Source organism: Lissotriton vulgaris, chromosome 12, assembly GCF_964263255.1.
Source record: "Lissotriton vulgaris chromosome 12, aLisVul1.2, whole genome shotgun sequence".
NCBI classification, from domain to species: Eukaryota; Metazoa; Chordata; class Amphibia; order Caudata; family Salamandridae; genus Lissotriton; species Lissotriton vulgaris.
The window spans coordinates 136,166,684-136,194,088 of NC_141700.1; the positions used below are offsets into that span (position 1 = coordinate 136,166,684).

The 27,405-nt window shown below is 49.6% G+C and overlaps 1 protein-coding gene across 2 annotated transcripts in view; it reads left to right on the top strand.

Annotated features, from left to right (window-relative positions):
* Positions 1-27,405, top strand: part of ATP8B2 (ATPase phospholipid transporting 8B2) — a 470,208-nt gene that overhangs the window by 129,132 nt on the left and 313,671 nt on the right. For both annotated transcript variants that reach the window (XM_086947594.1, XM_086947593.1), the window contains 2 exons: positions 557-618; positions 15,658-15,730. In XM_086947594.1, the coding sequence (XP_086803720.1) occupies positions 557-618; positions 15,658-15,730 (135 nt within the window). The remainder of the gene's footprint in view (positions 1-556; positions 619-15,657; positions 15,731-27,405) is intronic.

A 27,405-nucleotide genomic window follows, 5' to 3' on the forward strand; every position in this document is an offset into this window, starting at 1 on the left:
TCCAGAATATGAGAAAAAATTGTGGTGCACACCCCAGTGATATGGCGAACACTGGTGTACCTAGGGGGGAACAATGTGTCTCCTTGAGTATAGCTATGCCAATTTTGTGATGATTGAGATAGACCATCACCTACCTGGCCTTTTGAGGGTTAATAAGTCCTCTCACATACTATGACCATAGAAGGGACTGAGTTGTGAGACTGAGCACAAATGTGAACGATCCAATTATCGTTCATTTGTAATGATTCATAGTTGCTTTCTCACGCTCTAATTTATTTTTTCTCTCATTTGGTGCATTTCACTTTGCTTCTTGATGTCGGTCTCTGTTCATCTTATCTAGTTATCATGCTGGTCTCTGCAACTCTTTCATCTCTTCACCATTTATTTTCTCTCGTGCTCTTTGTCAGCTCTTTGTCAGTCCCATTATAGCTGTATTTTAATATTCAACTCTTCCCTCAAAGACAATTTTATCTTTTCTGTATAGAAGTCTTTTAATCTTAAGCATTGTACTCTCTCCAAGCATGTCTCATTGTGTGTCCCACTCCTCTTTCTCTAGTTTCGACATAAGAGTGATAACCAGGTGAATAGCCGACAGTCACAGGTCTTAATCAATGGAGTGTAAGTATAATCCTACTGGACAAATATCTGAGAGCTAAAACAAATGTTCTGCTATAGTAGTCATGAATTACGTGATATAGTTAGGAATGAGAACAAGCAGATGTTGAGAAGCCAACTGCACATGACACACCTTTTTAACTTGTATTCAAATATAATAGAATTGAGCAAATATATTAAATTGGAGCTCGAAATAAAGAAATTAAGAGAAATATAAAATAAGTACACCGATCCGCACAAACTATAAAATGAAACACTGAGAATAGTCTACTTGTATCACCTCTGATGTCCTGGTTAAGCAAGAAAGCCTTTAAGCTTTGACCTGAATGAAAGAGATCACAAATGGTAAGCAAGAGAAATACAGCAATCAGTATGTATGAGTAGGAGCATGTGTGTAATTCCTGGCCTTTCAGTTTCCATTATGTATGTGCCATTGAAATTCTGGCATGCTTATGCCACCATCAGACCTCCCTAGGCATCGTGCAGTTTGGACGAGACATGAAGCTGCAGAATGATGAAGAATGTATGGTATAATAGTTGTCTTCGCTTACCGTTATGCGGAAACGTTTCTACATGTTTAATGTGAGATTGGCCAGCTCTGTGTCAATTAATGTTTATGGAATTTGAAAATATTCACCAGGTTGGCATTAGCTGATCTGACGTCAAATTAAGTTTTGAAGATCTTGCAGTCCGTTTTCTCCATCTATGTTCATGCTAAGGAAAGTGTCTGAACTCTATCCTTGAATTGGTTTTCATTGTAAGATTGTAAATTAGACCGATTGTATGGTTTTATCTACTTAGAGGTTTCAGTTAGTAAATCTGGTGTAAGAGGATGTATAGGGCTTTGCGACAGATTAGAGAGATTTATTTCCATAATTCTAGAAATTCTTAGTCTTGTGGCGAGGAATGGATTTGTGTTTCTGCCCAAATAAAGAAATTGGTTGTGCACTTGTGTGACCCGATTTACCTATTTTCTTGTTGTAAAGAAATATCAAATTGTAGGTCATTACTCATTCCAACAAGTCATTTGAAGGGAAGTTATTCTGATAATGTTGATTGTCTCTACAGAAGGCTAGCCTGTAGGCTTTATTTTGTCTTTCCCTGGATACATCTCGGATAATAAAGTATGGAGTATCTGGGAAAGCACATTGGAACTTCATATGAATGTTTCAAATATATCCTTAATTGGAAGACCTATAATTTAGTATTTGTACTCCAAATTTGAAAATCTGCACCTGCGAAGAACCTTGAAGCAATGTCCTATTTAATTTTGGAAATGTAGACATTGTTGTGAAACAAGAAGAGCAGTTTGTGACTACGAGCAAATATATGAAAACTAACCTATTATTGTCACTTTCAGCAGTCATAGAAGTACTTTGAAATCCTAACTCTATTTTGGTATTGGCAAACTACTGCTGGTGTGTTCGTTTTTTTTCTTTCGGGTGAATGTTTCCTGGGTTTGCTTATTTTAGTGGTTGATGTTTCAGGTGTGGGTGTTGCCGTTGAATGTAGTTTATATTTTTGTTCATTCATTCAAACTTAAGTGCAGTGGTCTAATGGATTTAAGACAAGTTGTTGTTTTAGTATTTCTGTAGTAGGGGATCTCTGTGTATAGTCATAATCTAGTGAATAGTCCCGCCCATGTGCGTGGACCCCGGCAATCAAAAATAATCTCTTAAGTTGTCAAAATAATGCAGAAACTGCAAAGACACTTAAGAGAGAATTTAAAGACAAATAATGCAGCCTATATCCACAGGCTACACTGTCCAGTACTTCAACTAGAAATTCCACCAAAATTCACCACACACAGTACAGCCTGCTAGTTTCTACCATAGAGAAACCTGCCTCCCCCAGTCAAAGACTCAGGAATGATAGAGAGGAAGGCAGGGACAGACAAGCCCCATAGGCTGCCATTATGTGGCTTAAATAGGATACTGTGCCTTTAAGAGAACTTTCCAGAACTTCTCCCAGTATCCCAGAATGCATAGCAGGTCCCTCTTACTTCAGTTCTTTTTTCCGGCTCCTGCTTACAGGACCCTGGCATTGAGCTCTCCCTTTCTCAAGGGTTTATTGGATTTGTTTTTGCACTTTTGAAGTTTAAAAGTGTTACAGTTTATTTCTTGGTGCTCTCCTCTCCCTTTTGTGCTGTTTTTAGGTGTTTTTGGGGCTCCAAAATGCCTGGCCTTTTTGTGAAGTGCCCAGCATGTGAGAGGAAGAAGGCCAAGAGCGAGCCCCATGAGGTCTGCATCGTGTGCCTTCCGGAAGATCATGTCCCTGAGGAGTGTGTAATCTGCCAGCAGCTTTCTGCTCGGACCTTGAGGGACAGATTGAAGATCAGGCTGGCTGGCCTGGAGGATAGGCGTCTGCGGGCTGCAGGTGGGTCTAGGCAGCCTGGGAAGGTTCCCTCTGCCTCTGCTGAGGCCCCCGGGGGGCTCCCCGGGGGCAGGAAGTCCAGCAATCGGTCCCATTCTCCGTCGACGTCGATGGCATCGACGACGGCGTCGAGAGGGATGACGACGGCGTGCTCCCCTTCTCCCCGGGGCTCCGGGTCGAGACGGCGGGATGGCTCGACGGCGAAGGAGAAGCCGACGTCGAAGCCGCCGTCGACGTCATCGTCGTCGTCATCGTCGTCGTCGACGTCGAGATCTTCCTACCGTCGACGAAGGCACAGTGACGTGTATCGACGCTCGCCGTCGAAGCGGCGCCGACGCTCGCCGTCGAGGCGACACCGTCGGTCGTCGTCGAGGCGACGCCGTCGATCGCCGTCGAGGCGACAACGCCGATCGACGTCGAGGGGCTCCTCGACGTCGGGATCATCAAGACGGCGGCGCTCGTCGTCGAGGGCGGACCGCCCGACGTCGAGAGGACGACGGGAGAGGTCGCGAAAGAGGAGGTCGACGTCGAGGAGTCGGCGTTCGACGCCGAGGAGAAGAGGGTCGACGCCGAGGAGACGGCGTTCGACGCCGGAGTCCAGGAGACGTCATTCGACGCCGGAGAAGCGTCGTTCTGCGCCCAGCAGACAGCGGTCAGCGTCGAGGAGTAGGTCACCCTCTCCAAAACGGCGGAAAAGGGACTCTAGTCCCAGGAGTCACGCTGCGTCCAGTGGAGGTCGCAAGAGGAAGAGGTCGCCTGCTGATGGGGATGGCTCTCCGCACCCCTCGCCTAAGGGATCACCGGGCTCGGTGTACGAGGAAGTGTACACTCCGTCTCGGCCCAGGACTCCTACTCCTCCCCCCGTGCCTAAGGAGGACCCTCCACCCAAACCACCGCTGCCTTCGGGAGATCCCTCTCCACCTCCGATCCCTCCGCATGGGCCCACACCGCAGCCGAAGGTTCCTCCGCCGAGGTCCACTTCCCTGCCGTCCCTGCCTGTTCCTCCTAAGGGGACTCCGAAACCAAAACCCCGGGAGGAACCGAAGAAACCCCGTGAGGAACCACGGAAGACCCCCCCACGTAAGCCAAAGGAGCGCCCACGAGCTGGCAGGTCACGCTCTCGCTCTGGGCGGAAGGAGAGATCGCGGCACAGATCATCCACGCGATCGCGGCACCGCCATAGGAGGCGCGAATCGCGCTCACACACGAGGTCGTCTGGGACCAGGGATTATTCACCTACCCTATCGGGGTCACCGGACACCAGAGTGTCCCCGATAGATGACCTGGTTGCCTTTCAGGACGTCCTGTTGAGGGGCGCGGCGAAGCTAGGCATCTCCCTGACAGTGCCTACGCCAAAGACGTCGGTCATTTTCGAGACTCTACATCAGAAGCATCTGTCTCGTCCTCTCCTGCCCCTGGTGCCGGGCCTGGAAGAACCAGCTATGGCTCTGTTTCTCACCCCGGCGGTGACGAGGGCGGCTCCGTCGAGATTACTAAAGAAGTACCGGGCTCCCGACTCGGATCCGGCCTTTTTGAGAGCTGAGCCCCCGCCTGACTCCGTCATCGTCACGGCGGCCCGCAAGCAGCATGCCACCACTCCGACCTCCACGGTCCCCCCGGACAAGGAATCTCGGTGGATGGATTCGGCGGGGAGGAAAGTCTGTGGAACTTCCGCTACCTCCATGAAGGCGGCAAGTGCCACGGCTTTGTTGGGACGCTACGACCGCGCCCTCTGGGACTCCCTTGAGCGCTTTGCGGAGCATTTGCCCCGGGAGCAGCGTGAAGACTTCGTGGAAGTCCTGAGTGAGGGGATGCTGGTGGCCAACCAGATAATCAGCGCGGCTGCGGACTCTTCCCTGTTGGCGGCTCACGGATTTTGCCACGGGATCAACCAGCGGCGCCACGCTTGGCTCCGGCTTACGTCCCTGAAACCGGACGCACAGCAGAGGGTGGCCAATCTACCGTTCTCCGGTGAGACCCTCTTCGGGAAGCATGCGGATGATGAAATGGCCCGCATGAAGGCGGAGGCAGAAACGCTGACGGCTGTGGGCCTGGAGAAGCCCAAAGAGACCAAGAAGCAGTACCGCCCCTTCCAACGGCGGTTCGGCGGACAAGGCCGTGGACGAGGACAGGCTTCGGGGCACTCACAACAGCAGCAGCCGTTCCGTAAGCCGTTCCAGAAGCGGCAGAAGGGCAGGGGAGGCCAGCAGTCGGCTCCAGCGCCCAAGGGCCAGGCGGGGTCTAGGCCCTAGGAACTTACTTCCCCCGGATCCGTTACCCACTCCGGTAGGGGGAAGCATACAATTTTTTCTGGCAGAGTGGAGAAAAATTACTCAGGACAAGTGGGTGCTGAATATTGTTTGCAATGGATACAGTCTTCGGTTCACCAGCCCTCCTCCGGCTATTCCCCCGGTCGGCTTGCAGTTTCAGCTGCGCGAGCTTCAGGCGGAAGCGGATGTCCTGTTAAGGAAAAGGGCGATAGAGGATGTACCTCTGTCTCAGAGAGGAAGAGGTCTGTACTCCCGGTTCTTTCTGGTTCGCAAGAAGGGCAAGAACGAGTTCAGGCCCATTCTGGATTTGCGACAGGCAAACAAATGGATTTGCAGAGAAAAGTTCCGCATGCTGTCGTTGCATCAGATTTATCCTCAGTTGCAACAGGGAGACTGGCTTTGCGCTATAGACCTACAGGATGCTTACTTCCATGTGCCCATTGCACACAAACACAGGAAGTTCCTGCGGTTCCAAGTCGGCACCAATCATTATCAATACACAGTACTCCCATTCGGACTGAAGTCTGCGCCGAGAACATTCTCGAAGTGCATGGCGGTGGTAGCAGCACACCTGAGGAAGAACAAGGTGTTCGTCTACCCGTACCTGGACGATTGGTTGATCAAGGCATCCTCCTTCTCGGAAGCGCGAGCGCACTTCCAGAAGACGTGCGTTCTCCTGAACAAGCTGGGGCTGCACATCAACATGGCCAAGTCTGTCCCGACTCAGGTCCAATGCATACAGTACTTGGGAGCCTCCATCAATACGCTGTCAGCAAGCGTGTATCCTTCGGAAGAGCGACGATTATCACTCCTTCGGAAGGCTCAGGCTCTTATGACGACTCCATCTACAACAGTGAGGACGGTGTCTTCTCTACTGGGATCGATGGCCTCCTGTATCTTCCTGACGCCACACGCACGGCTGCACATGAGACCGTTGCAGGAGTGCTTGGAGGACCAGTGGGATCAGAGGAAAGGATCTTGGGACGACAAGATTCGACTGTCGCTGCATGCTCTTCAGTCTCTGAAGTGGTGGTGTTCGGCGGAGAATCTCCTCAGAGGGGTTCCCTTTCACAAGGACATTCCCACGCAGACTGTCGTGACGGATGCGTCTCTTCTGGGATGGGGAGCGCACTCCGGGACTCTACAGATTCAGGGCACGTGGTCACCGATGGAGACCACGTATCACATCAATTTCCTGGAACTCAGGGCTGTTCACTTGGCGCTGAAGGCCTTTCTTCCGTCCTTCCAGACCAACTCTCTGCTTGTACAGACGGACAATACCACCACGATGTATTACCTCAACAAGCAGGGGGGCTCGAGATCGCGCACCCTGTCGCAGGAGCCGCAGACGATCTGGCACTGGCTCCTGGCCAGAGGACTGACGATAACGGCCACCCATCTACCAGGTGTGCAGAATGTTCAGGCAGACGCACTGAGCAGACAGCTGCAGGAAAACCACGAATGGGTCATAAACGACGAAGTACTAGGAGAAGTCTTCGCAAGGTGGGGAACTCCAGACGTAGATTTGTTCGCCACCGCCGAAAACAGCAAGTGCAGAGACTTCGCCTCCAGATACTTCCAACAAGGGACTCTGGGGAATGCGTTGTGGATCAACTGGACGAACAACTTTCTGTACGCCTTTCCTCCCATTCCCCTGATTCCGGTGGTGCTCATCAAGCTGGCCCGGTCCAGAGCTCGGATGATACTCATCGCCCCGGAGTGGCCCAGGCAGTGGTGGTTCACGGACCTACTTCACCGGTCTCTCCTTCCTCACATTCGGTTGCCGTGCAGGCCGGACCTTCTCACGAAGTTCGGGGGACGGATGTTACACCCCAACCTCTCGTCTTTGAGTTTGGCGGCATGGCTCCTGAGATAGTGCAATATGGCCATCTGAATCTGCCCGATGATTGCATGGACATACTGAAGGAGTCTAAGAGACCTTCCACTCGGACTTCATATGCTTACAAGTGGAAGAGGTTTTGTATCCGGTGCCAGTCTAAGAACCATGATCCTACGACCTGCAAGGAAGATGTCATCCTTCCTTACCTTTTACATTTGGCGCAGTCTGGCCTTAATGTCCATTCCATTAAGGTTCATCTTGCTGCATTGACTGCCTACAGGAAATGCCCTTCACAGACTTCCTTTTTCCAGATCCCTGTGATCAAAGACTTTCTGGAAGGCTTGAAGAAAGTATTCCCTCCTGTCAGGCTTCCCTCGCCTTCATGGGAATTGAATGTGGTGCTGTCCAGATTGACGAAGGAGCCTTTTGAACCTATTCATAAGGCTTCGTTGCAGCACCTGTCCTGGAAGGCGGCGTTCCTCGTGGCCATTACATCGGCCCGCAGGGTGAGTGAAATTCAGGCGTTGTGTTGTAATGAACCTTATACTGTATTTCATGCTGCTAAGGTTGTTATGCGTACTCACCCTAAATTTCTTCCCAAGGTTATTTCTGATTTTCATGTCAACCAGACTATAACTTTGCCTAAGTTTTTTCAGAACCCTTCATCCCCAGCGGAGAGGTCTCTCCATTCCCTGGATGTTAGGAGGGTGTTGAAATTTTATCTGGATAAAACCAAGGATATTCGTAGGTCTGACCAGTTGTTTATCAATTATGGGTCGGTCAGGACGGGTCTTGCGACCTCGAAGCAGTCCATCTCTAGGTGGATTGTGTCCTGCATACAATTGTGTTACCAGAAGGCTAATAAGACCTTAGGAGGTAAGCCTAAGGCTCATTCCACCATGGGCAAAGCTGCCACGACGGCTCTGCTCCGTAACGTGCCGATTGCTGAAATCTGCAAGGCAGCCACTTGGAAGTCGGTTCATACCTTTGCTAAGCATTACTGCCTGGACACTGACGCCAGGGCAGACGCTCAGGTTGGCCAGGCTTCGCTGCGGAATTTGTTCGCACAGTAGTGGCGTTATGTATTTGTTCTCCACCGCCGCTTTGGTGTGGGGATGGGCTTGCCATTCTATTCACTAGATTATGACTATACACAGAGATCCCCTACTACAGAAGGAGTAGTTTCTGTCCTGTAACTCCAGTTCTGTAGTAGGGGTATCTCTGGTTCGAGGCATGTGGGCTGCTAAATTCATATCTTAGCATTAGATCGCCGCCTAGTGTTGGGTCCGGATGATCGCACATTGTTGTCCTGGAAGAGTCTTCGAAGTATCCTGAGATAGGTGGCTCCTCCCCTGGACTACAGTGCGCATGGGCATCGGCTCCATCCTCAGATTGTTTTTTTCCGCCATTGGGTTCGGATGCGGTCTCGACGTCTCTCTGTCGGAACCGAGACAACATAACTTTAAACGGCCAAAAGGCTGTGTGTTCTTGACGTCGGTATTGTTTGCGTGCGGTCTCGAGTTCTTCCGTCTCTCGGAGCCGGAATCAGCGGAGTATTTCTACTCTTCGGACATCGAGGCCTTCTCATCGCGACTCGACACCGACTTTGCAACATGGAGCGGAGCCCATTTAAACTCTGTCCGCTCTGTGGGTCCAAATACCCACATATAGACGTGCACCCGGTCTGTAACAAGTGCCTTTCGCCAGACCATGACGAAGGAAACTGCAGGGCTTGTGCGAGTTTCAGGTCGAAGAAGACTCTCACCATTCGGCGCGCGGTGCGCCTTGTGGCCAATCAAGCGGCCCCGGATCCAGAAAACATCTTCGATGACCAAGATGAGGAGGACCAGAGCCATCATCTTCAGATTTCCCCGCCCGAGACGGAGGTCGAGGCAGATCCGGAAGACGACGACGGAGTCGTGGGTCAAGGCCTTGAATACGTCGACGAGGTAGGGGACGACGAAGGGGTTTATGGGGCCGCGGAAGATAGCTCAGAGGACGAGCTATGCCCCGAAGTTTACGGACATAAAGAACGGGTCAAAGGATCGCCTGTCGGCCTTCCCCAAGAACCCGTAGCGCAAGCCACGGCCCCGCCTCCGGGCCCGGCCACGGACATACTTGCTGCGCCGAAAGTATCGAAACCGAAACTGAAAGCAACGGTATCGACAACACCTAAAATGGCCGACCCGAAACCGAAACCGAAACTTAAGGACTCAGGCGTCCCTAAGATGGCGATCGTTACAACGAAAACGAATAAGCCTGCAGCCTCATCGACTCCGTCGACCTCCGGCCCACAGAAGTCGAAGAAAACTGGCGATTCCGGGGGGTCGAAATCGGCGCCGGAGGAGAGATCCTCTAAAAAGGGTGGCACGCACAAGACAAGCGCGGCGGCGCCGGCAAAACACGCCAAAGCCAGCGACACAGCTCCGGCTCCGACTGGGACATCTGCGCACCGGTCCAAGGACTCGGCGTCGGCGGATGTGGCATCATCTACCAACCCTCAAAAATTCCAGCAGAATGTCGGATCCGAGGGCATACCCACCTCGTCGGTGCCAAAAACCACTGTCCCCGACGCCTCCCTCATTGCTTCTTCACTACAAAGAATTAGGGAGAAGGCCTCTGCTTCGTCGGCGCCGGCGCCATCGCCGCAGAAGGCGACAGACGTCCCGGTCAAGCCTGCAAGTAAACTCCTCTTCCTTCTGCCGCCAAAAGTGGCGCCGAAGGCCTTTTCATCAAAATCCACGCCAAAGAAGTCGGAATCTTCTACGGCAGGGACACTTTCAGGTCCAATTCTCGACTCAGAAGAGGATTCGGAGTGCTTCATAGATGCAGAAACGGGAAGACTAACCCTTTACAAGAGGAAGATCTCTTCGCAGCCGGTGGAATCCTACGTCATCCCCCTGAAGAAGAAAAAGTTTCCTCAGGACGCCTCAGGCCTCATGGAACCTATCCAGCCCACTCCGAGAAGGAGCCCAACACCGTCTCCAGACCACTCTGAAAGTGAGGGCTACGATGAAGATGACCAATACACTTTCCCGGTCAATGAACCAGGCGCACAACTGGATTCATATGATGACATTGGGGACCAGGGCTCCCAAAATGTGGGACAAGACCCACAGGCTTTCAGTACACGTGCATCCCCGACAGAGGATTCTGCAGGTTTCCATGCACTCATTGAGAGGGCGGCTGCTAATCATGATGTGGACATGCATGCTGACCCAGTTGAAGAAGACTTTCTGTTCGACACCTTTTCAGTCTCGGAAAGAACTGTGAAGACACTGCCTATGCTCAAAGGGGTCCTCAAGCATGCTGCGGACATCTTTAAAGAGCCTACCAGGGCGAGGGTGGTCAATCAACGTATTGAGAAAAAGTACAGACCAGCGCCTGCAGACCCTGCATACATTCGGGGACAGTTGCCGCTTGACTCCCTGGTGGTCGCAAATGCCCGTAAAAGGGCCAACTCCCAAACAACGGGTGAAGCTCCTCCCCCGGATAAGGAGTCCAAAGTGCTAGAGGCAGGAGGCAAAAGAGTGGCTGCGCAAGCTGCAAATCTCTGGCGCATTGCAAATACACAGGCACTACTGGCACGTTATGATAGATCACATTACGACACACTAGAGCAAATTGTGCAACACCTGCCTCCGCAGTTTCAAGAGGGCACCAAAATGGTTATACAGGAAGGACAACTGATCTCCAATGCGGCCATAAAGTGTGCACTTGATGCCGCGGACACAGCCGCTAGGGCTATTAACACCAGTGTCATGCTGAGACGACAGGCGTGGCTCCGCATATCGGGGTTTAAACCTGACATCCAAACAACCATACTTAATCAACCAGTCAATCCTGATAGACTGTTTGGTCCAGATGTTGACACCACCCTGGAAAAAATTAAGAAAGACACCGAAACTGCTAAATCTATGGGGGCCCTACAATCACAGCAGTTTCGTGGCAATAATTTTCGTCGCTCAGGTGCCCGTGGAGTCACCAGAGGACAGATGGGTCAGCAGTCACAGTTCCCTAGGGGTGGAGCACAATCCTCGTACCCCAAACAGAGCAAGAGGGGCTACAGGGGAAACAGCAACAAAGGACGCGGCAGAGGGAACAACAATACACGCTCCTCTGCCCCAAGCAATCAGTGACTCACTGTCACTGCCCCCCGAACACTTAACACCTGTCGGGGGGAGACTACAGCAGTTCCTGCCCGTCTGGATCAACATCACCACAGACAGGTGGGTGCGACAACTTATCCAGTACGGTTATTGTCTAGAGTTAAAATCCACTCCACCCAACATTCCACCAAGGCAAAGACCTATGTCCGCAGAGCACTTGCACTTATTGCAGCAGGAAGTGGTGGTGATGCTGCAAAAAGGAGCAATCGAGCTCGTGCCAGTGGGGGAGGAAGGCACAGGGGTATATTCACTGTACTTCCACATTCCAAAGAAGGACGGATCGCTCAGACCAATTCTGGATCTCCGTCCCCTCAATCTGTATATACTGTCAGAGCATTTCCATATGCTTACACTGCAACAGATTCTTCCCATGTTAAACAAAGGGGACTTCCTAGCAACCTTAGACCTCAAGGATGCTTATTTCCACATTCCCCTGCACCCGTCCCACAGAAAGTACCTCAGGTTCACTATCCAAGGCACGCATTATCAGTTCAAAGTCCTACCCTTCGGAGTCACCACAGCCCCAAGGGTGTTTACCAAGTGCCTGGCGACAGTGGCAGCGCACCTCAGGAGGCAGAACATCCATGTCTACCCCTACCTCGACGACTGGCTCGTTCAAGCCAGGTCGGAACAACAGTGCGCCGCGGACATGTCGACTACCATTCACCTCCTTCACGACCTGGGTTTCTCGTTGAATTACCCAAAGTCACACCTTCAGCCGGCACATGTCCGACAGTTTCTGGGTGCGACAATCAATACCCTGACGGCCAAGGCGCAACCAAACCAGGTCAGGATAGACAGCATGCAGTCTCTAATCCAAAAGTTCAGACCGAAACACTCACTTCCAGCACGAGTGTTCATGCAGTTGATAGGCATGATGGCCTCCTGCATCTTCATAGTCCCTCACGCACGGTTGCATATGCGCCCGCTCCAGGAGTGCTTAGCAAACCAGTGGACACAGGCTCAGGAACAATTAACAGACCTAGTGTTGGTTACCAGTCGGGCATACAACTCTCTGCATTGGTGGACTCCACACAACCTTTGCAAGGGCCGACTGTTCCAGGAGCCAGTGCCACAAGTTATCCTGACGACGGACGCATCTCTCCAGGGATGGGGAGCTCATCTGCTCACTTACACGGTGCAGGGACTATGGACGACGCAGCAACAGAAGATGCACATCAACTATCTAGAACTGATGGCGATCTTCATGGCGCTCAAGTCCTTCATTGTACAACTGTGCAACAAGGTGGTGTTAGCCCGGACGGACAACATGACCGCGATGTACTACATCCAAAAGCAGGGGGGAACCCACTCACCGCAGCTGTCTCATCTGGCTCAGAGCATGTGGAAGTGGGCCATTCAGAGGAACATCTTCCTCATGGCAGAACACCTCCCAGGGAAGGACAATCAGATGGCGGATCTGCTCAGCAGATACAGCCATCAAATGCACGAGTGGGAGATACATCCATCAGTACTCCAGCCGTACTTCCAAAAGTGGGGTCATCCAGAAATAGACCTGTTCGCCACAAGGGAGAACGCAAAATGCCAAAGCTTCGCCGCCAGGTTCCCACACCCGCAATCACAGGGCAATGCGATATGGATGAACTGGTCAGGCAAATTTGCGTACGCTTTTCCCCCGACACCTCTGATACCACTGGTGGCGAGAAAACTAAGGCAACACTCGATGACACTAATCCTAGTTGCTCCAACGTGGGCGCGCCAGGCCTGGTACACCACGTTCCTCGAACTCTCAGTGGTACCGCACCAAAGACTGCGCCTCACGCCCAGACTTTTGACGCAAAACCATGGAGAAATTCAGCATCCAGATCCGCAACAGCTCAACCTAGCGATCTGGCTCCTGAAGTCTTAGAGTTTGGATACCTCAACCTACCTCCTGAATGCATGGACATCATCAAGGAGGCGAGGAAACCGTCAACCAGAGCATGCTATGCCGCAAAATGGAAGCGTTTTGTCATTTACTGTGCAGACAATGACATAAACCCGCTAGATGCATCTATCCCTAACATTATTTGCTATCTGTTACACCTTTACTAGTGCAAACTAGCGTTCACTTCTATTCGGATACATCTATCCGCCATCGCAGCTTACCTTCAAAACAGGCAGCATCTCTCGGTCTTCAGGGTGCCTGCCATTAAAGCGTTTCTTGAAGGTCTGAAACGAGTCATTCCCCCAAGAACACCGCCAGCTCCGGTGTGGAACCTCAATGTGGTCCTCACCAGACTGATGGGACCACCATTTGAGCCACTGCACTCGTGTGAACTGCAATTCCTAACGTGGAAAGTAGCTTTCCTAGTTGCTATTACGTCACTAAGGCGTGTTAGTGAGCTACAAGCGCTCACAATCCAGGAGCCATTCATTCAGATTCATCCAAATAGGGTAGTGCTACGTACTAACCCCAAATTCCTTCCAAAGGTGGTGTCACATTTTCATCTCAACCAAACTATCGACTTGCCGGCATTCTTCCAAAACCCACAAACAGTGGCGGAAAGAATGCTCCATACGTTAGACGTACGGCGGGCGTTGATGTACTACATAGACAGGACACAACACTTTAGGAAAACAAAACAACTCTTTGTTGCCTTCGCACCACAACACAAAGGCAACCCCATTTCCAAAGCAGGAATAGCCAGATGGATTGTTAAGTGCATTCAAATCTGCTATCAAAAAGCCAAGCGCACTTTAACAATACCCCCAAAGGCGCACTCCACACGCAAATTGGGGGCATCCATGGCTTTCCTAGGAAACATTCCTCTAGAGGACATTTGCAGAGCAGCCACGTGGACTACACCACATACCTTTACAAAACACTACTGTGTTGATGTACATTCCAAACAGCAAGCAGCTGTAGGACAGGCTGTTCTCAAGACACTTTTTCAGGTTTCTGCAGCTGGCACGGGCAACCGCCGCTGATGGAGGGACTGCTATGTATTCTATGCTAAGATATGAATTTAGCAGCCCACATGCCTCGAACTGAATATGCTACTTACCAGTATGCATCTGTTCTTGGCATGTAGGGCTGCTAACATTCATATCGCCCACCCTCCTCCCCGGTGCCTGTCGCAGCTGCAGATATACTATTGTATTCAATCATTAGCATGGACATCCTTTATACTTTTCACTCTATCCTCTGCCACAATGGCGAAAAACAATCTGAGGATGGAGCCGATGCCCATGCGCACTGTAGTCCAGGGGAGGAGCCACCTATCTCAGGATACTTCGAAGACTCTTCCAGGACAACAATGTGCGATCATCCGGACCCAACACTAGGCGGCGATCTAATGCTAAGATATGAATGTTAGCAGCCCTACATGCCAAGAACAGATGCATACTGGTAAGTAGCATATTCATTATAGTCATAAGCGCCCGCCCTCCTCCCCGGTGGAGATTTTTTCATCATACAAGAATGCGACAGGTCTGGCGTGCTTCGCCTTCAAAAAGAACTGAAGTAAGAGGGACCTGCTATGCATTCTGGGATACTGGGAGAAGTTCTGGAAAGTTCTCTTAAAGGCACAGTATCCTGTTTAAGCCACATAATGGCAGCCTATGGGGCTTGTCTGTCCCTGCCTTCCTCTCTATCATTCCTGAGTCTTTGACTGGGGGAGGCAGGTTTCTCTATGGTAGAAACTAGCAGGCTGTACTGTGTGTGGTGAATTTTGGTGGAATTTCTAGTTGAAGTACTGGACAGTGTAGCCTGTGGATATAGGCTGCATTATTTGTCTTTAAATTCTCTCTTCAGTGTCTTTGCAGGTTCTGCATTATTTTGACAACTTAAGAGATTATTTTTGATTGCCGGGGTCCACGCACATGGGCGGGACTATTCACTAGATTATGACTATAACAGAGATACCCCTACTACAGAACTGGAGTTACAGGACAGAAACTACTCCATGTGCTCCACGGACTCTTTTTTAGAGTGTGGTGATTGTGAGATTTTTAATACTCGTGGTTATGCTTAGTTATTTTGGTAGGTGTGATTCTGGTGGGTCTTTGTGGTCTTTGTGGGCCAGTCGAATGCATGATGTGAGTTTTTCTTTGTATGCAATACAGGTGTATGTTTTGATGTATTTCACATGGATTGGTCCTTACGGTTACTCCAACTGGGTATATGACAGTGGCTGATTATTTGTCTCTTAAAACTATTTAGTCAGGTGTGGGACTTCACGGGCTTCATCTGGGATAGTGAGACATATCTAGCAAACAATCTACTCTGTGTTTATGCTGGGTGTGTTAGGGATGGGTCCTTTTATTGATGTGGTCTGGTGGCAATGCAGTTGTTTTTATGAGAATGTGGGGCTGTTATTCCCTACATCAGACAGTAATATTTAGGATGGTACGGATTATAGTCTGTTTTATATGTCTTCTTCCACAGACTTCAGAACGAGCGATGGATGAATGTCAGAGTTGGAGATATCATTAAGTTAGAAAACAATCAGTTTGTTGCGGTAAGTAAACACATTCATTACTGATCCAGGAAAAAGGCTGTAATTATATTATTTGGTTACTGTATAATTTGTTCTTCAGGCTCTCTGGGTATTGCTTTGTCAGGGTTTTCTTTGCTGATTGGTTCAGGATTTGTTTGGATTTCTAATTTTCTTCTTTTGTTGTATAAATATTTTAATGCTGTTAAGGGATTTGGTTGCAGATCAGTTATTGGCTGTTATCTTGTACGGGTATTAATTGTTGTATGATACTGACTCATTGATTAGATTTTTCTGGCTTTTGATTTGTCTGTTTTTTTAATTGTATTAAAGGTTTTGTGTTTTTCCTTCCTTTGAAGAAACTGATGGAACAAATTTATGTGTTTGTCTGATCAGTTATTTGAGTGAGCATGGTCTCCTTGCTGACATACTTGTTTATGTTCTTTTGGAATTTGTTATTGTCTGTTCGATTGAGTTTGTGATTATAATTATGATGAACTTGACTGCATGGCAATCAATTGTGATGACTGGGTATTGCTACTGTTAACAATTAAATGCCAGTTCATCTTTTAATGTGTTGTATTCAGATTAGTTCTTCTATACCAGATGGTATAGTTTGGATGCGTGGTCTGGTAAATAAGTGACATGTTAAGTATTCTGATGAGTGCCATGATTTTTCTAGTGTTTGGCATTTTCTCCGGACATAATTTAGGGCAACAATGTATTTTTTTGGGTTTACAAGGTTATTGAATATTCTTAATCTGATAGACATCTAGCCGCAGATTCCTTACCTTTGAATTCTCCCTAGGTGCCAGATTGGATCTGGAAAATACTTTCAGCCGTACCTCTGCGTGTCGGTAGAGGGCGTCATGCGACTACATAGTGACCCCGACCACCGGATGTGACGTTGATGAAGTCCATATATGCTCTTGCCTGACGCACTGACGTCAGTTTTTTCTTTTCCACGCTTTTAGCGTGGATCCAGTAAGCAGTTCCTTAGGCCGCATTTAGGCCTACATCGATATTTTTCTCAAACGGTCAGTGTGCTTTTGAATAATTTCTAATGTCCTCGGGGTTCAAGCTTTGTGGGTCCTGTGGAAGACAAATGTCTGCCATGGACGCTCACTCTATATATGTATGTGGTGCCTGGGGGAGCACCACGACTCAGAGAAGTGCGACTCACTTCCCGTTGACCTCTGTCCCCTCCGTGCTCCACGGACCGACCGGTAGAGGGCCCGCTCCACGAGCTCTTCCCATTGACGTCACTCTCCATCGATGTCCCAAGGTAAGTCTCGATGCAGGCAGTCAGAAGTTGTGACACTCCCCCTGACACATAAAGCCTGTTCCTGATCTTTGGTTGAAGAGTCTGTGCATGAATCTGCCCGTGCCTCCCAACCTACCCTTAAGTTGGGGCGACTCTGACCCGTGTGCAAGAATATTAAAAATCTCTCATACGATCTTTGGGTCTTCCCCTTCCACTGGAGCAAATTAGGGCCTCAAGAAGGTGCACTGAACTGTAACTGTGTCCACGCCGGTGGGTTCGCCCTATCCCTCAGTTCGGCCTTTGGATATCGAATAAAATATTGATGCCGGTGCACAGCCCTTCGGGGTTCCCACCTTCAGCGCCTAGGTCCTATCAACTGACTCACACACAGACATCGCTGATTGACACCACACTACTTCCCCTTTCCGACACCAAGGTGGCGCGACTTCGGCTCCGGACGGCGTCTGATGCAGCACTGGTGGAGCCGCCTGACTCAGGCATATTTGCTCAGCTCTCTATGAAGTCCCCGCCTGTTTTTCCTTCTGAGGAACATGGTTATGGAAGTAAGGGAGAGGATTTGGAGTTTCCCCACCCCATTTCTGATGCGCCCATCCTCCTAAGGAGGACAGCTGGCTGACTGAGTTGGGTGAAGCTAGTGGCTTGGAGTCTTCCCAGCCTCGGGCCTCTTTTCCCCTCCGGTCCTTGCTATAGAGGCGAGCTCCTCTCTAGCTCACATGCTCAAACGAGTTTCTGTCATTTGGGATATGACACTTCCTTTTGTGGAAATGACGACTGATCCCTTACTTGTCATCCTCCATCAAGGCCAGACAGGAGTAGAGTCAGTGCTTCCTTACAGTGAAGCTCTATTTGACATTTTGTTGGGGGATTGGGCTAAACCGGATACAGAGACCCCTGTGGAACTCTCTATGTCTCACAGACACAGTCTGACTCCCAGTGATCCGTCCTTTCTTCTTCGCCATCCTACTCATCAGAGTTTTGTTGTAAACGCCGCAGATGCTCTTTTTTTTCTTCCTAACCGTCAAGACTGAATTTTGTTTTGTGGCCCTGAACGTTTTTCCATCCCTATGGTATGGGTTTTTTTCTTCTTTCCAGACTCAGATGCACTGTTGCCTTGCCCCTGTTCCTTGTGGAACATCTTCTGTAGGCCTGAAGGGCGTTCCTGGGTGATTTATGGGTTTTTACTATCCCTTATAGGGAATTATCTATTGTACATTGAAACATTGTGCATGTGTCTTTTTGCCTTGCACGTAAGCCCTATTAGTGTGTTTCTTTTGTTTAGCTCCCTTCTACCATGGTGTATTTCTTCCGGTTTCTTATGGCATTAATCAGTGTTCCTGACACACTCTTCTTTCCCTAAGTGTTTTGGGACGCATGTTACAGTTCCCTTCCTGTGGTGTCTTGTGCCCCTATCAGTGCGCTTTGCACCACTTTAGCGGGATGCTGTTGATATTCCAAATGAAATGGAATGGCGGCTCCCTTCTCTGGCTTCTGTGGTGATTGTTTGTTTCTCCAGTATTGAATCTTTCATAGATTCACATGTTTGTATCTTCCCAGTCATCATGGTGGGAGTCTCATGGTAACAGAATCACTATAGCAGTATCATAGAGTAAAACACTGCATAGAAAATCCCATACGGGACCATGATATTTGTTTGCCAAACCTCCTCATTATTTGGTCCAAAACTCAGCCAATCAGCTGCCAGCCCTGACATCACACTCCCCAGCAGAACCATCATACCTCAGATTTCCAGCCCCGAGTGAGAGCCAAGGATATATCTAGAGATAAGAGGTCTACCTGAGTAATGGGGAGGTGTGAGGGCCGCATGTGAATCTATGAAAGATAATACTGGAGCACCATAGTGTACAGGTAAGTAACTAGGTTTTTCTCCAGTCTGCTTACATGCTTGTACCAGAATAGCGAGCAGTACTTATTATAGGAGCGTTGTTCAGGATAGAACCTCAGTCTTTGTGGGCTCTGCTCCTATTTTAGAATATCAACAATCATAAGAATAGAATATCTTTCAAAATTGTACACAATGCATATCCATTGACCAGACATAATAGAAATACAGTAAGAGCATAACTTTGAAATACATGCATATATATAAATAATGGGATATATAAATCCTGAACAATACCTTAATGGAATAGATGGTGTTGAACTGCTTGTCCCACAGCTGTGTCACTTCGCCATGCTGTATCTAGACAATAGTGTCAAGTAAAAGTGTGCCCACAAGCTCACTGCCCTGGCATCAATCAGTCAACCCTCTAGCTGGGTGCCCTATGCCAGTGGTGTGGGCACAGGTGCAGGAGCCCTGTGCCCCTACAGGACCCAAGGCCACTCCTGGGCACTGTAAGTGCAGTGCTGCCATTAAGAGTATATTGTGCTGGGAGGTTGTCATTACAAACTACACAGCACCATGATCAATCAATCAATCAATCACGGCATTTGTAAAGCGCACTACTCACCCGGGAGGGTCTCAAGGCGCTGGGGGAGAGGGTATGTCACTGCTCGAACAGCCAGGTCTTGAGCTGCTTCCTGAAGGAGAGATGGTCTTGGGTTCGTCGAAGGTGGGTGGGGAGGGAGTTCCAGGTCTTGGCTGCCAGGTTCTTTCTCCGGCGGTGGCTCTGTGGATGCGTGGTACGGTGGCGAGGGCGTGGCTGGTCGATCGTAGCTGGCGGGTGGGCGTGTAGAAGGTCATGCGGTCGTTGAGGTACTTGGGGCCCAGGTCGTGGAGAGCCTTGTGTGCGTGGGTGAGGAGTCTGAACGTAATTCTCCTGTTGACGGGGAGCCAGTGCAGGTCTCTCAGGTGTCCGGTGATATGGCTGTGTCGGGGGATGTCCAGGATGAATCGTGCAGAGGCGTCGTGATGCGTTGGAGTCTTTTTTGAAGTTTGGCTGTGGTTCCGGCGTAGAGGGTGTTACCGTAGTCTAGTCTGCTGGTGACGAGTGCCTGGGTAACGGTCTTCCTGGTTTCAGTGGGAATCCATCTGAAGATCTTGCGGAGCATGCGCAGGGTGTTAAAACACGAAGATGAGACGGCGTTGACTTGTCTGGTCATCGACAGGGAGGAGTCCAGGATGAAGCCCAGGCTGCATGCGTGGTCCGTTGGCTTGGGAGCGGTGCCCAGGGCCGGGGGCCACCAGGAGTCGTCCCAGGCGGAGGGTGATGATCCCAGGATAAGGACTTCCGTCTTGCCTGAGTTCAGTTTAAGGCGGCTGTTCTTCATCCAGTCGGCGACGTCTTTCATCCCTTCGTGTAGGCTGGCTCTGGCGGTGGTGGGGTCGTTGGTGAGGGAGAGGATCAGATCATGATGACTTCACTGAAGACTGAGAAGGTTGATATCAAACTTCTCAGCACATTAAACCCGCACTGATGCCAGTATGGGATTTAATGTAAAATGCTCGACAGAGGGCATCTTAAAGATGCCCCCTGAAACCTAACCAACTCTGTGTCCTGACTGCGTGGCTACCGAGGCTGCCACCACCAGACATGTTTCTGGACCCCTGGGTCGAGAGCCTGGCACTCTCTGGGGCCTGAAACAATGCACATCCTGGGACAAGGTGCCAAGCCTCCTCCCCCAGGATGGGGAGGGAAAGCTTCAAAGGCATGCCACCTTTGTGAGCTTCTCCAGTTCACTTGCTGTACTCAGCAACTGGCCCCCACCGGATCTGACCCCCACTCTGGCGGGAAGAACGGCAAGAAACCCTAAGTGAGGAAAGGGGGTGTGCCACCCTATGCCAACTCCACCCCTCAGGTTGGTGAGGCCAGGTGAAGCACGACTCCGGGCTCCGGCCATCTTGAGGATGGGGGGCCCTGCCCAGTCAGAGATAGGCTCCTGCCCCCCTCCCGTAAGAGAGGAGCATGTTAGGGGGTATACACGCCCCAGGACAGGGGCCTATTGGTCCTTGCCCTACCTGTAACGCCCCTAAATTTAGTATTTAGGGGCACTCTGAACCTTCCTTCCTTAGATCCCGATTGCAACAAGAAACAAGAAGACCTGCCGTGCAGCTACTAACAAGAAGACGACAACCACTGACTTGGCCCCAGAACCCCACAGGCCTGTTGATCCTTGAACCTGCTCCTGCGAAACTCCGGCGTCTCCTGCGGACAGCAACCTCAAAAATCACGGAGGACCTGCCTGCCTTGAAGAAGAGACGGCCTGAGGGGCAAGGGCGCTGATCGGCATTTTGAGCGAAAAGATTTTGGAACGAAAAGTCCGGGATAACAGAGGGAACATAAATATATGCCCAGCAGATTTTGATTTCTTTCCTCACGCCACAGGATTAATGGGCCCGGAATTACTGCCACATTATATACTACTAATTCAATCCATTCAGCCGTGAACAAGTCGCATGTACAAACATACTGAGGCGACGAAACACGTGTTGGCTTTGGCTTTGGAAGAGTTCACTGATTAAATGCTTGGAAAAAGACTTAAAGAAGAAACTAACGACTGTTTGATTTAATGTGTCTTCTAATCATATGTGAATAACATCAGAAATGGATATGTATTGAAATCATGTGTGCTGGGGAATGTATATTATGCCTGCCTTGAACCTCTAGAAAGACTGGGACTCCCACGAGCAGTGGTTCTGCTCAAACAGCAATACCCCTGGCGCCAGCCAGGAACCACGATTCCAGCACACTCTTCACTCGCCAAGCCCAGCCTGTGCCTGAGTGACCCAAGACCACAAGGACGTCTCCCCGGCGACTGTGACCCAGGGTCCAGTGCCCAAAGACTCTCCTCGACGACCCTGACCGCCGCCTGCCGCCTGCGAACCAGGTACCCTTCCAACCACGACCAGCTGAGGGTAAGATTTCCCGACGCCAAAAGACACCCTTGCACCCGGCGCCCCCCTGTGCCTTCCTTTAGGGTACGTACCCCTTCTGCAAGATCCCAACTTACCTCTCGAAGTGGTGGTTGCACCTGAAGAATCTCCGTCCCTGAGTCTGCAGCCTTTGTTCACTTTTTAACTTTCCCATTGAATAACATTGAGCGCCCGATGGCTCAAAAGCACCCTGCACCCAGCTGCCCGAGTGCTGCTGGAAGTGCAAGTACTACCCTACTCTACTTCCCCACTTTTCCTGAGTAAGTGACCAGGAGCTCAGCTCCCACAGCCGCGTGGCCTGCTAGCCAGCAGCCACCAACCAAAGGTCCCCTACCCTCTATAAGATTGCATTGGGCCTACTCTCTGCACCCGGCTGTCCCTGTGCCGCTGAGGGTGCAACAACTTTACCTTTCCGACCCTGGGAGACCCCTGAGTCTAAAAGCCGATAATTAATTTTCCTTCCATAGGTTAACATTGACTGGTTTCACTTGGAAATTCTTCTAAGTGTGGAGTTTTGAAACTTTAAAATGTTCATTTAAAATCAGCCGAATAACGAATTCCGATTTACTCACCTATAATCAAGAGAGAAGCCAGTGCTGCAGCTTTCAGCCCAGCATTGAACTGAAAAAGTAATTATAACTACTTACCAGTAACTTGAATTTCCTCCCATAGGATAACATTGCTTGGTTTTCACTGAAAAGTTCAACTTTGAAAATACAATTATATTCCTTAAAATTCACTACTGTAACCAAAACGCTTTTACTTAACTGTTTACAGCATATGTCCCGGGACTGAATCTAGGATCCAGTCCTGTGATTAGAAAAGTAATCTATAAAGTAATCAATTGCATTTATCTTGAAAAACATATTGAGCTCAATGTTAAATTGTGTTTGAAATTGTGTTGCCTATTACAACCACTGTAGCTATTGTACTTACAAAGTCTATTGCCTATTGCAAAGTAATTATCTAAAGTCACTCATATTGAGAAAAGTATATTTTAAATACCTTGTTGGTTCTAAAATGAAACCAGTATAACTTTTGATATAAAACAATTGGCCTAGAGTTCGGTTCTTGAGTGTGTGAGACCATTTGCTGACTGAGTGTGTACAACAAATGCTTTACACTGTCCTCTGATACTGCCTTACTGCACGGCCAAGCTACCACTTTAGAGAGTAAGGTTATATCGAACTTTAGCCTCTGCCCAACCTCTGGGGACTCTATACACACTGTACCTGTGAGAAAGTGCCATCTTTCTTGCCTTGGTATGCCCCCACTTTTTTCTGAATTGCTGATGTGCCTTGACTGAGTGTGCCCTGGGCTCCTGCCGACCAGGTACCCAGGGCCTGTGTTCCTTCCCTAAAACTGTACCGAAACAAAACCCAATTGGCATCTATGGCCACATGTCAGCCCCTAGTAGTTGGTAACCTAGTTACCCAGGGCATGGTGACCAGAGAAGACCCCTGAGGGCTGCAGCACTTATTGTGCCACCCTCAGGGGCCCTGTACCCTGGTATCCACACACTTCCTTTTCAGGTTGAGTGCCTAAGTACAGAACTTAAAAGAGTCGACATACCCACAGAACCAACTACCCTGGCATACTTTAGTCACCCCTCTAGCTGGGTGCCCTATGCCAGAGGTGTGGGCACAGGTACATGAGCCCTGTGCCTCTACAGTACCCAGGGCTATTCCTGGGCACTGTAAGTGCAGGGATGCCATTAAAGTATATGGTGCTGGAGGTTGTCATTACGAACTCCCCAGCACCATAATGGCTACACTGAAGGCTGACAAGTTTGGTACCAAACTTCTCAACACATTAAACCCGCACTGATGCCAGTGTGGGATTTAATGTAAAATGCACCAGAGGTGTAGTTCCGTGAGTTGTGGGTCTGGTTTGGTGGTTCCGAACCCGTCAAAAAAAGGTCGTTGGAAATAGACAATTTTGGTGTCAGCAGACCGCAAACGACGAGTGTAGCGTGTACAAGTGTTTTCGCATGAATCGATCTATGAGAACACTACGTATTCGGGGTTTTCGTTTGAACCTTCGAGTTCCATTTTGTGTACGGCAGCCATTTTGAGTGGTTGCCCTCACATAGGCCGATGACTACGGCCGAACGAGTCCTTGAGACACGTATGTCTTAGCTGACTTCTGAACGACCTGGCCGAACTGACTCCGTGCCCGAGGCTGACCTCGCTGAGCCAGTTCCTTGTTAAGCAGCAGGTCAGATAAAGATCAAAGAGTAGGGCAGGCCCGAGTTTATGGTACACTGCTCCCACCTTTCTATCTCACTTCCAATCTGTTTCTGTTCCTTCCTTTACAAGATAATCACTGATTTGGGTTGAGGGTTTACAATGGGTTTGTCCGGCCTGACTGAACAGGATAAATGGAATGTACTTGGTCATTTCTGGTGGGCTGGACAACGGAAAGTAGGATTGTCATCATACGCTACTTTCAAAATGTCACTCTACGATTGGTCAATTTGTATGAACCCAATGCTAATTTGGAATGTTGCCTGAGGCTTGATTTTTGGCATAAAAGACCATGCTCCGCTCATTGAATTTGTGCAGTCTCTAGCGAACCACCCGTGTGTGCTTCGTAGATCTCTGTTCCTGGTTGCAGCCAATAAACTTTGGTCTTTGACGTCATCAAGAAGTATCCCGTGTCTCTGTTTGCCAAGACAAGGGAGCTCGAAGGCATCGGGCGTTTTCCCTGACGCCGCTGGGTTTTAAAACACGGTCCTTCAGAGGGCATCTTAGAGATGCCCTCTGAAACCCTAACCTACAATCCACGTCTAGCTGCCGAGGCTGTCACACAACAGACATGTTGCTGGACCCCTGGGTAGGAGAGACCCCGCTCTCCTGGGCCTGCAACAATGCACATCCTGGGGCGAGGTGCTAGGTCTTCTCCCCCAGGATGGGCAGGGGGAAACTTCAAAGGCATGCCATGCTGCCTCTGTGAGCTTCTCCAGACCATTTGCTGTACCCAGCAACCAGCTCCCATCAGTCCTGCCCCCCACTCTGGCAGGGAGACTGGCGGGAAAAACTACGTCGGGAAGAGGGGGGTGCCAGCCTGTGCCATCCCCACCCCTCAGGTGGGGTAGACGAGGTGAAGCACGACCCCGGGCTCCGGCCATCTTGAAGATGGGGAGCCCTGCCCTATCACAGCTATGGTCCTGCCCCCCTCCCACAGGAGGGGAGCTGGCTAGGGGTTGTACCCACCCCAGGGCAGGGACCCATTGGTCCCTGTCCTTTCCCTACCTGAAACACCCCTAAATTCAGTATTTAGGGGCTCCCTGAACCTTCCTTCCTCAGATCCCGATACGAAAAGAAGAAAGAAGATCAAGGAGAAGAAGAAGACCCGTCGTGCAGCTGCTAACAGGACAACAACTGACTTTGCCCCAGCCCTACTGGCTTGTCGATCCTGGAACCTGCTCCTGCTTCATCCCGGCGACTCCTGCGGACAGCAACCTTAGGACACCCAGAGGACCTGCCTGGCTTGACCCTCTTGAAGACTGGGACTCCCATCAGCAGAGGCTTTGCTGCAACAACCCACCTGTTGCCAACCAGGGAGCTCCGGACCAGCCCACGCTGCACCCGCCGAGCCTAGGCCGGGCCCAACCGAACCAAGACCACGAGGACGCCCCCCAGGCGACTGGCACCCGAAGTCCAGTGCCCAAAGACCCCCCCTCGACGAACCAGCCGATGCCTGCAGACTCTGAACCAGGGGCCACCCCAACCTCGACCAGCTAAGGGTAAGCTTTTGCGACACCCAAAGACACCCCTGCACCAGGTGCCCTACAGCCCCCTGTGCCTCCCTTTGGGGTACCTACTTGTGCTCCAAGATCCCAACTTACCTCTTGAAGTGCTGGTTGCCCCTAGAGAGTCGCCGTCCCGAGTCTGCAGCCTTTGTTCCTTTTTGACTTTTCCCATAGGATAACATTGAGCGCCAGACGGCTCGAAAGCACCCTGCACCCAGCCGCCTGTGTGCCGCTGGCTGTGACCCCTGTGTCCTATCCTACTTCCCCCTTGCCCTGAGCGAGTGACCAGGAGCCCAGCTCCCACAGCCGCGTGGCCTGCTAGCCAGCACCCACCAACCGAACTCCCCCCTTCCCTTATTGGATATCATTGGGCCTATCTACCTCTGCACCCGGACGCCCCTGTGCCGCTGGGAGTGAACTAACTGTACTTACCTGACTCTGGGGACCCCTGAGTCTATGCCCAGAACCTTAACTTCACCAACCAAGTACTCACCTGGAAACTGGTACCTCACTTACCTGCCATTGGATAACATTGACTCATTTTGACTCGAAAATCTTCTAAGTGTGAAGTTTTGAAATCTGAAAATATTCACATAAAATCAGCCAAAGTCCGAATTCCGAAGTACTCACCTGTGATCAAGGGAGAAGCCAGTGCTGTACCTTTCAGCCCAGTACTGAACCGCAAAAGTAATCCCTAGCGGGGTTACTAGTAATCTGTATTTTCTCCATAGGAACCCATTGTCTGCTTTTCTATGACATTTCTTCTGTGTCTACTTTTGAAAACATGAAATATTCTTTAAAAATCACACGAAATACTGAAACGCAATTACCTACCTGTTTTGAGTTAAGACCCCAGTGCTGGCCCTAGCAGACCAGTGCTGGGTTACAAAAGTAACGTGATCGTACTTTACCTGCAACCTGAATTTTCTCCCATTGAATAACATTGTCAGATTTCCCTTGAAAAGTTTCTAAGTGTGAACTTTTAAAACCGCTTTATATTCATGAAAATTCACTACAGTAATTAAAACGTTTTTGCTAATCTGGTTTCAGCTTAGACCCCAGGACTGAATCTAAGATCTAGTCCTGGGACTTCTAAAGTAATCTAAATAGTAATCAACTGTACTTACATGGTGGAAACCCATTGAGCTCAATGCTATAGTGTGTTTTAGGATTGTGTTGCTTACTGTCAATACGGTATTAATTGTGTGCACAAACTTTATTGCTCCTTTGCAAAGTAATTACATGAGAGAACTCATAACAAGAAAAGTATATTTTTATAACTGTTGGTTCTAAAAATAAAACACCTATATCTGTGGATATAAAAACAATTGGCCTGGAGTTCAGTCCTTGAGTGTGTACAACAAATGCTTTACACTGTCCTCTGGTACTGCCTTACTGCTCAACCAAGCTACCACTTTTGAGAGTAAGGTCAGTTCTGACTTTAACCTCTGTTATACCTCTGGGGTTGGTGGACTCTATACACACTGTACTTCATTCTAGTCCAGTATATATAGAGCCAGTTTCTCACAGTACCTTACTTTGGTCCAGTATATATAGAGCCACTTGCCTACAAAGGTTTCTCTTTTTTTCCTACAAGTAACATATTTATTAATCTAGCTCATTCAGTGTTATTTGTACCAGTTTGATTTTGTGATCTTTCTTCTTGAGACTTCTTTTTTCTGTGTCTCTTCACCTCTCTTGGGAGCTGTGGAATGGCTTTTACCTTCATGGACAGGTGTATACTATACGCGTTTGCACTCTCAGTGCATACTGTTCTGCAGGATTTTCTTCCGATAGATTTATGCTGCCTGCACGTTTTCTGTTTCCAG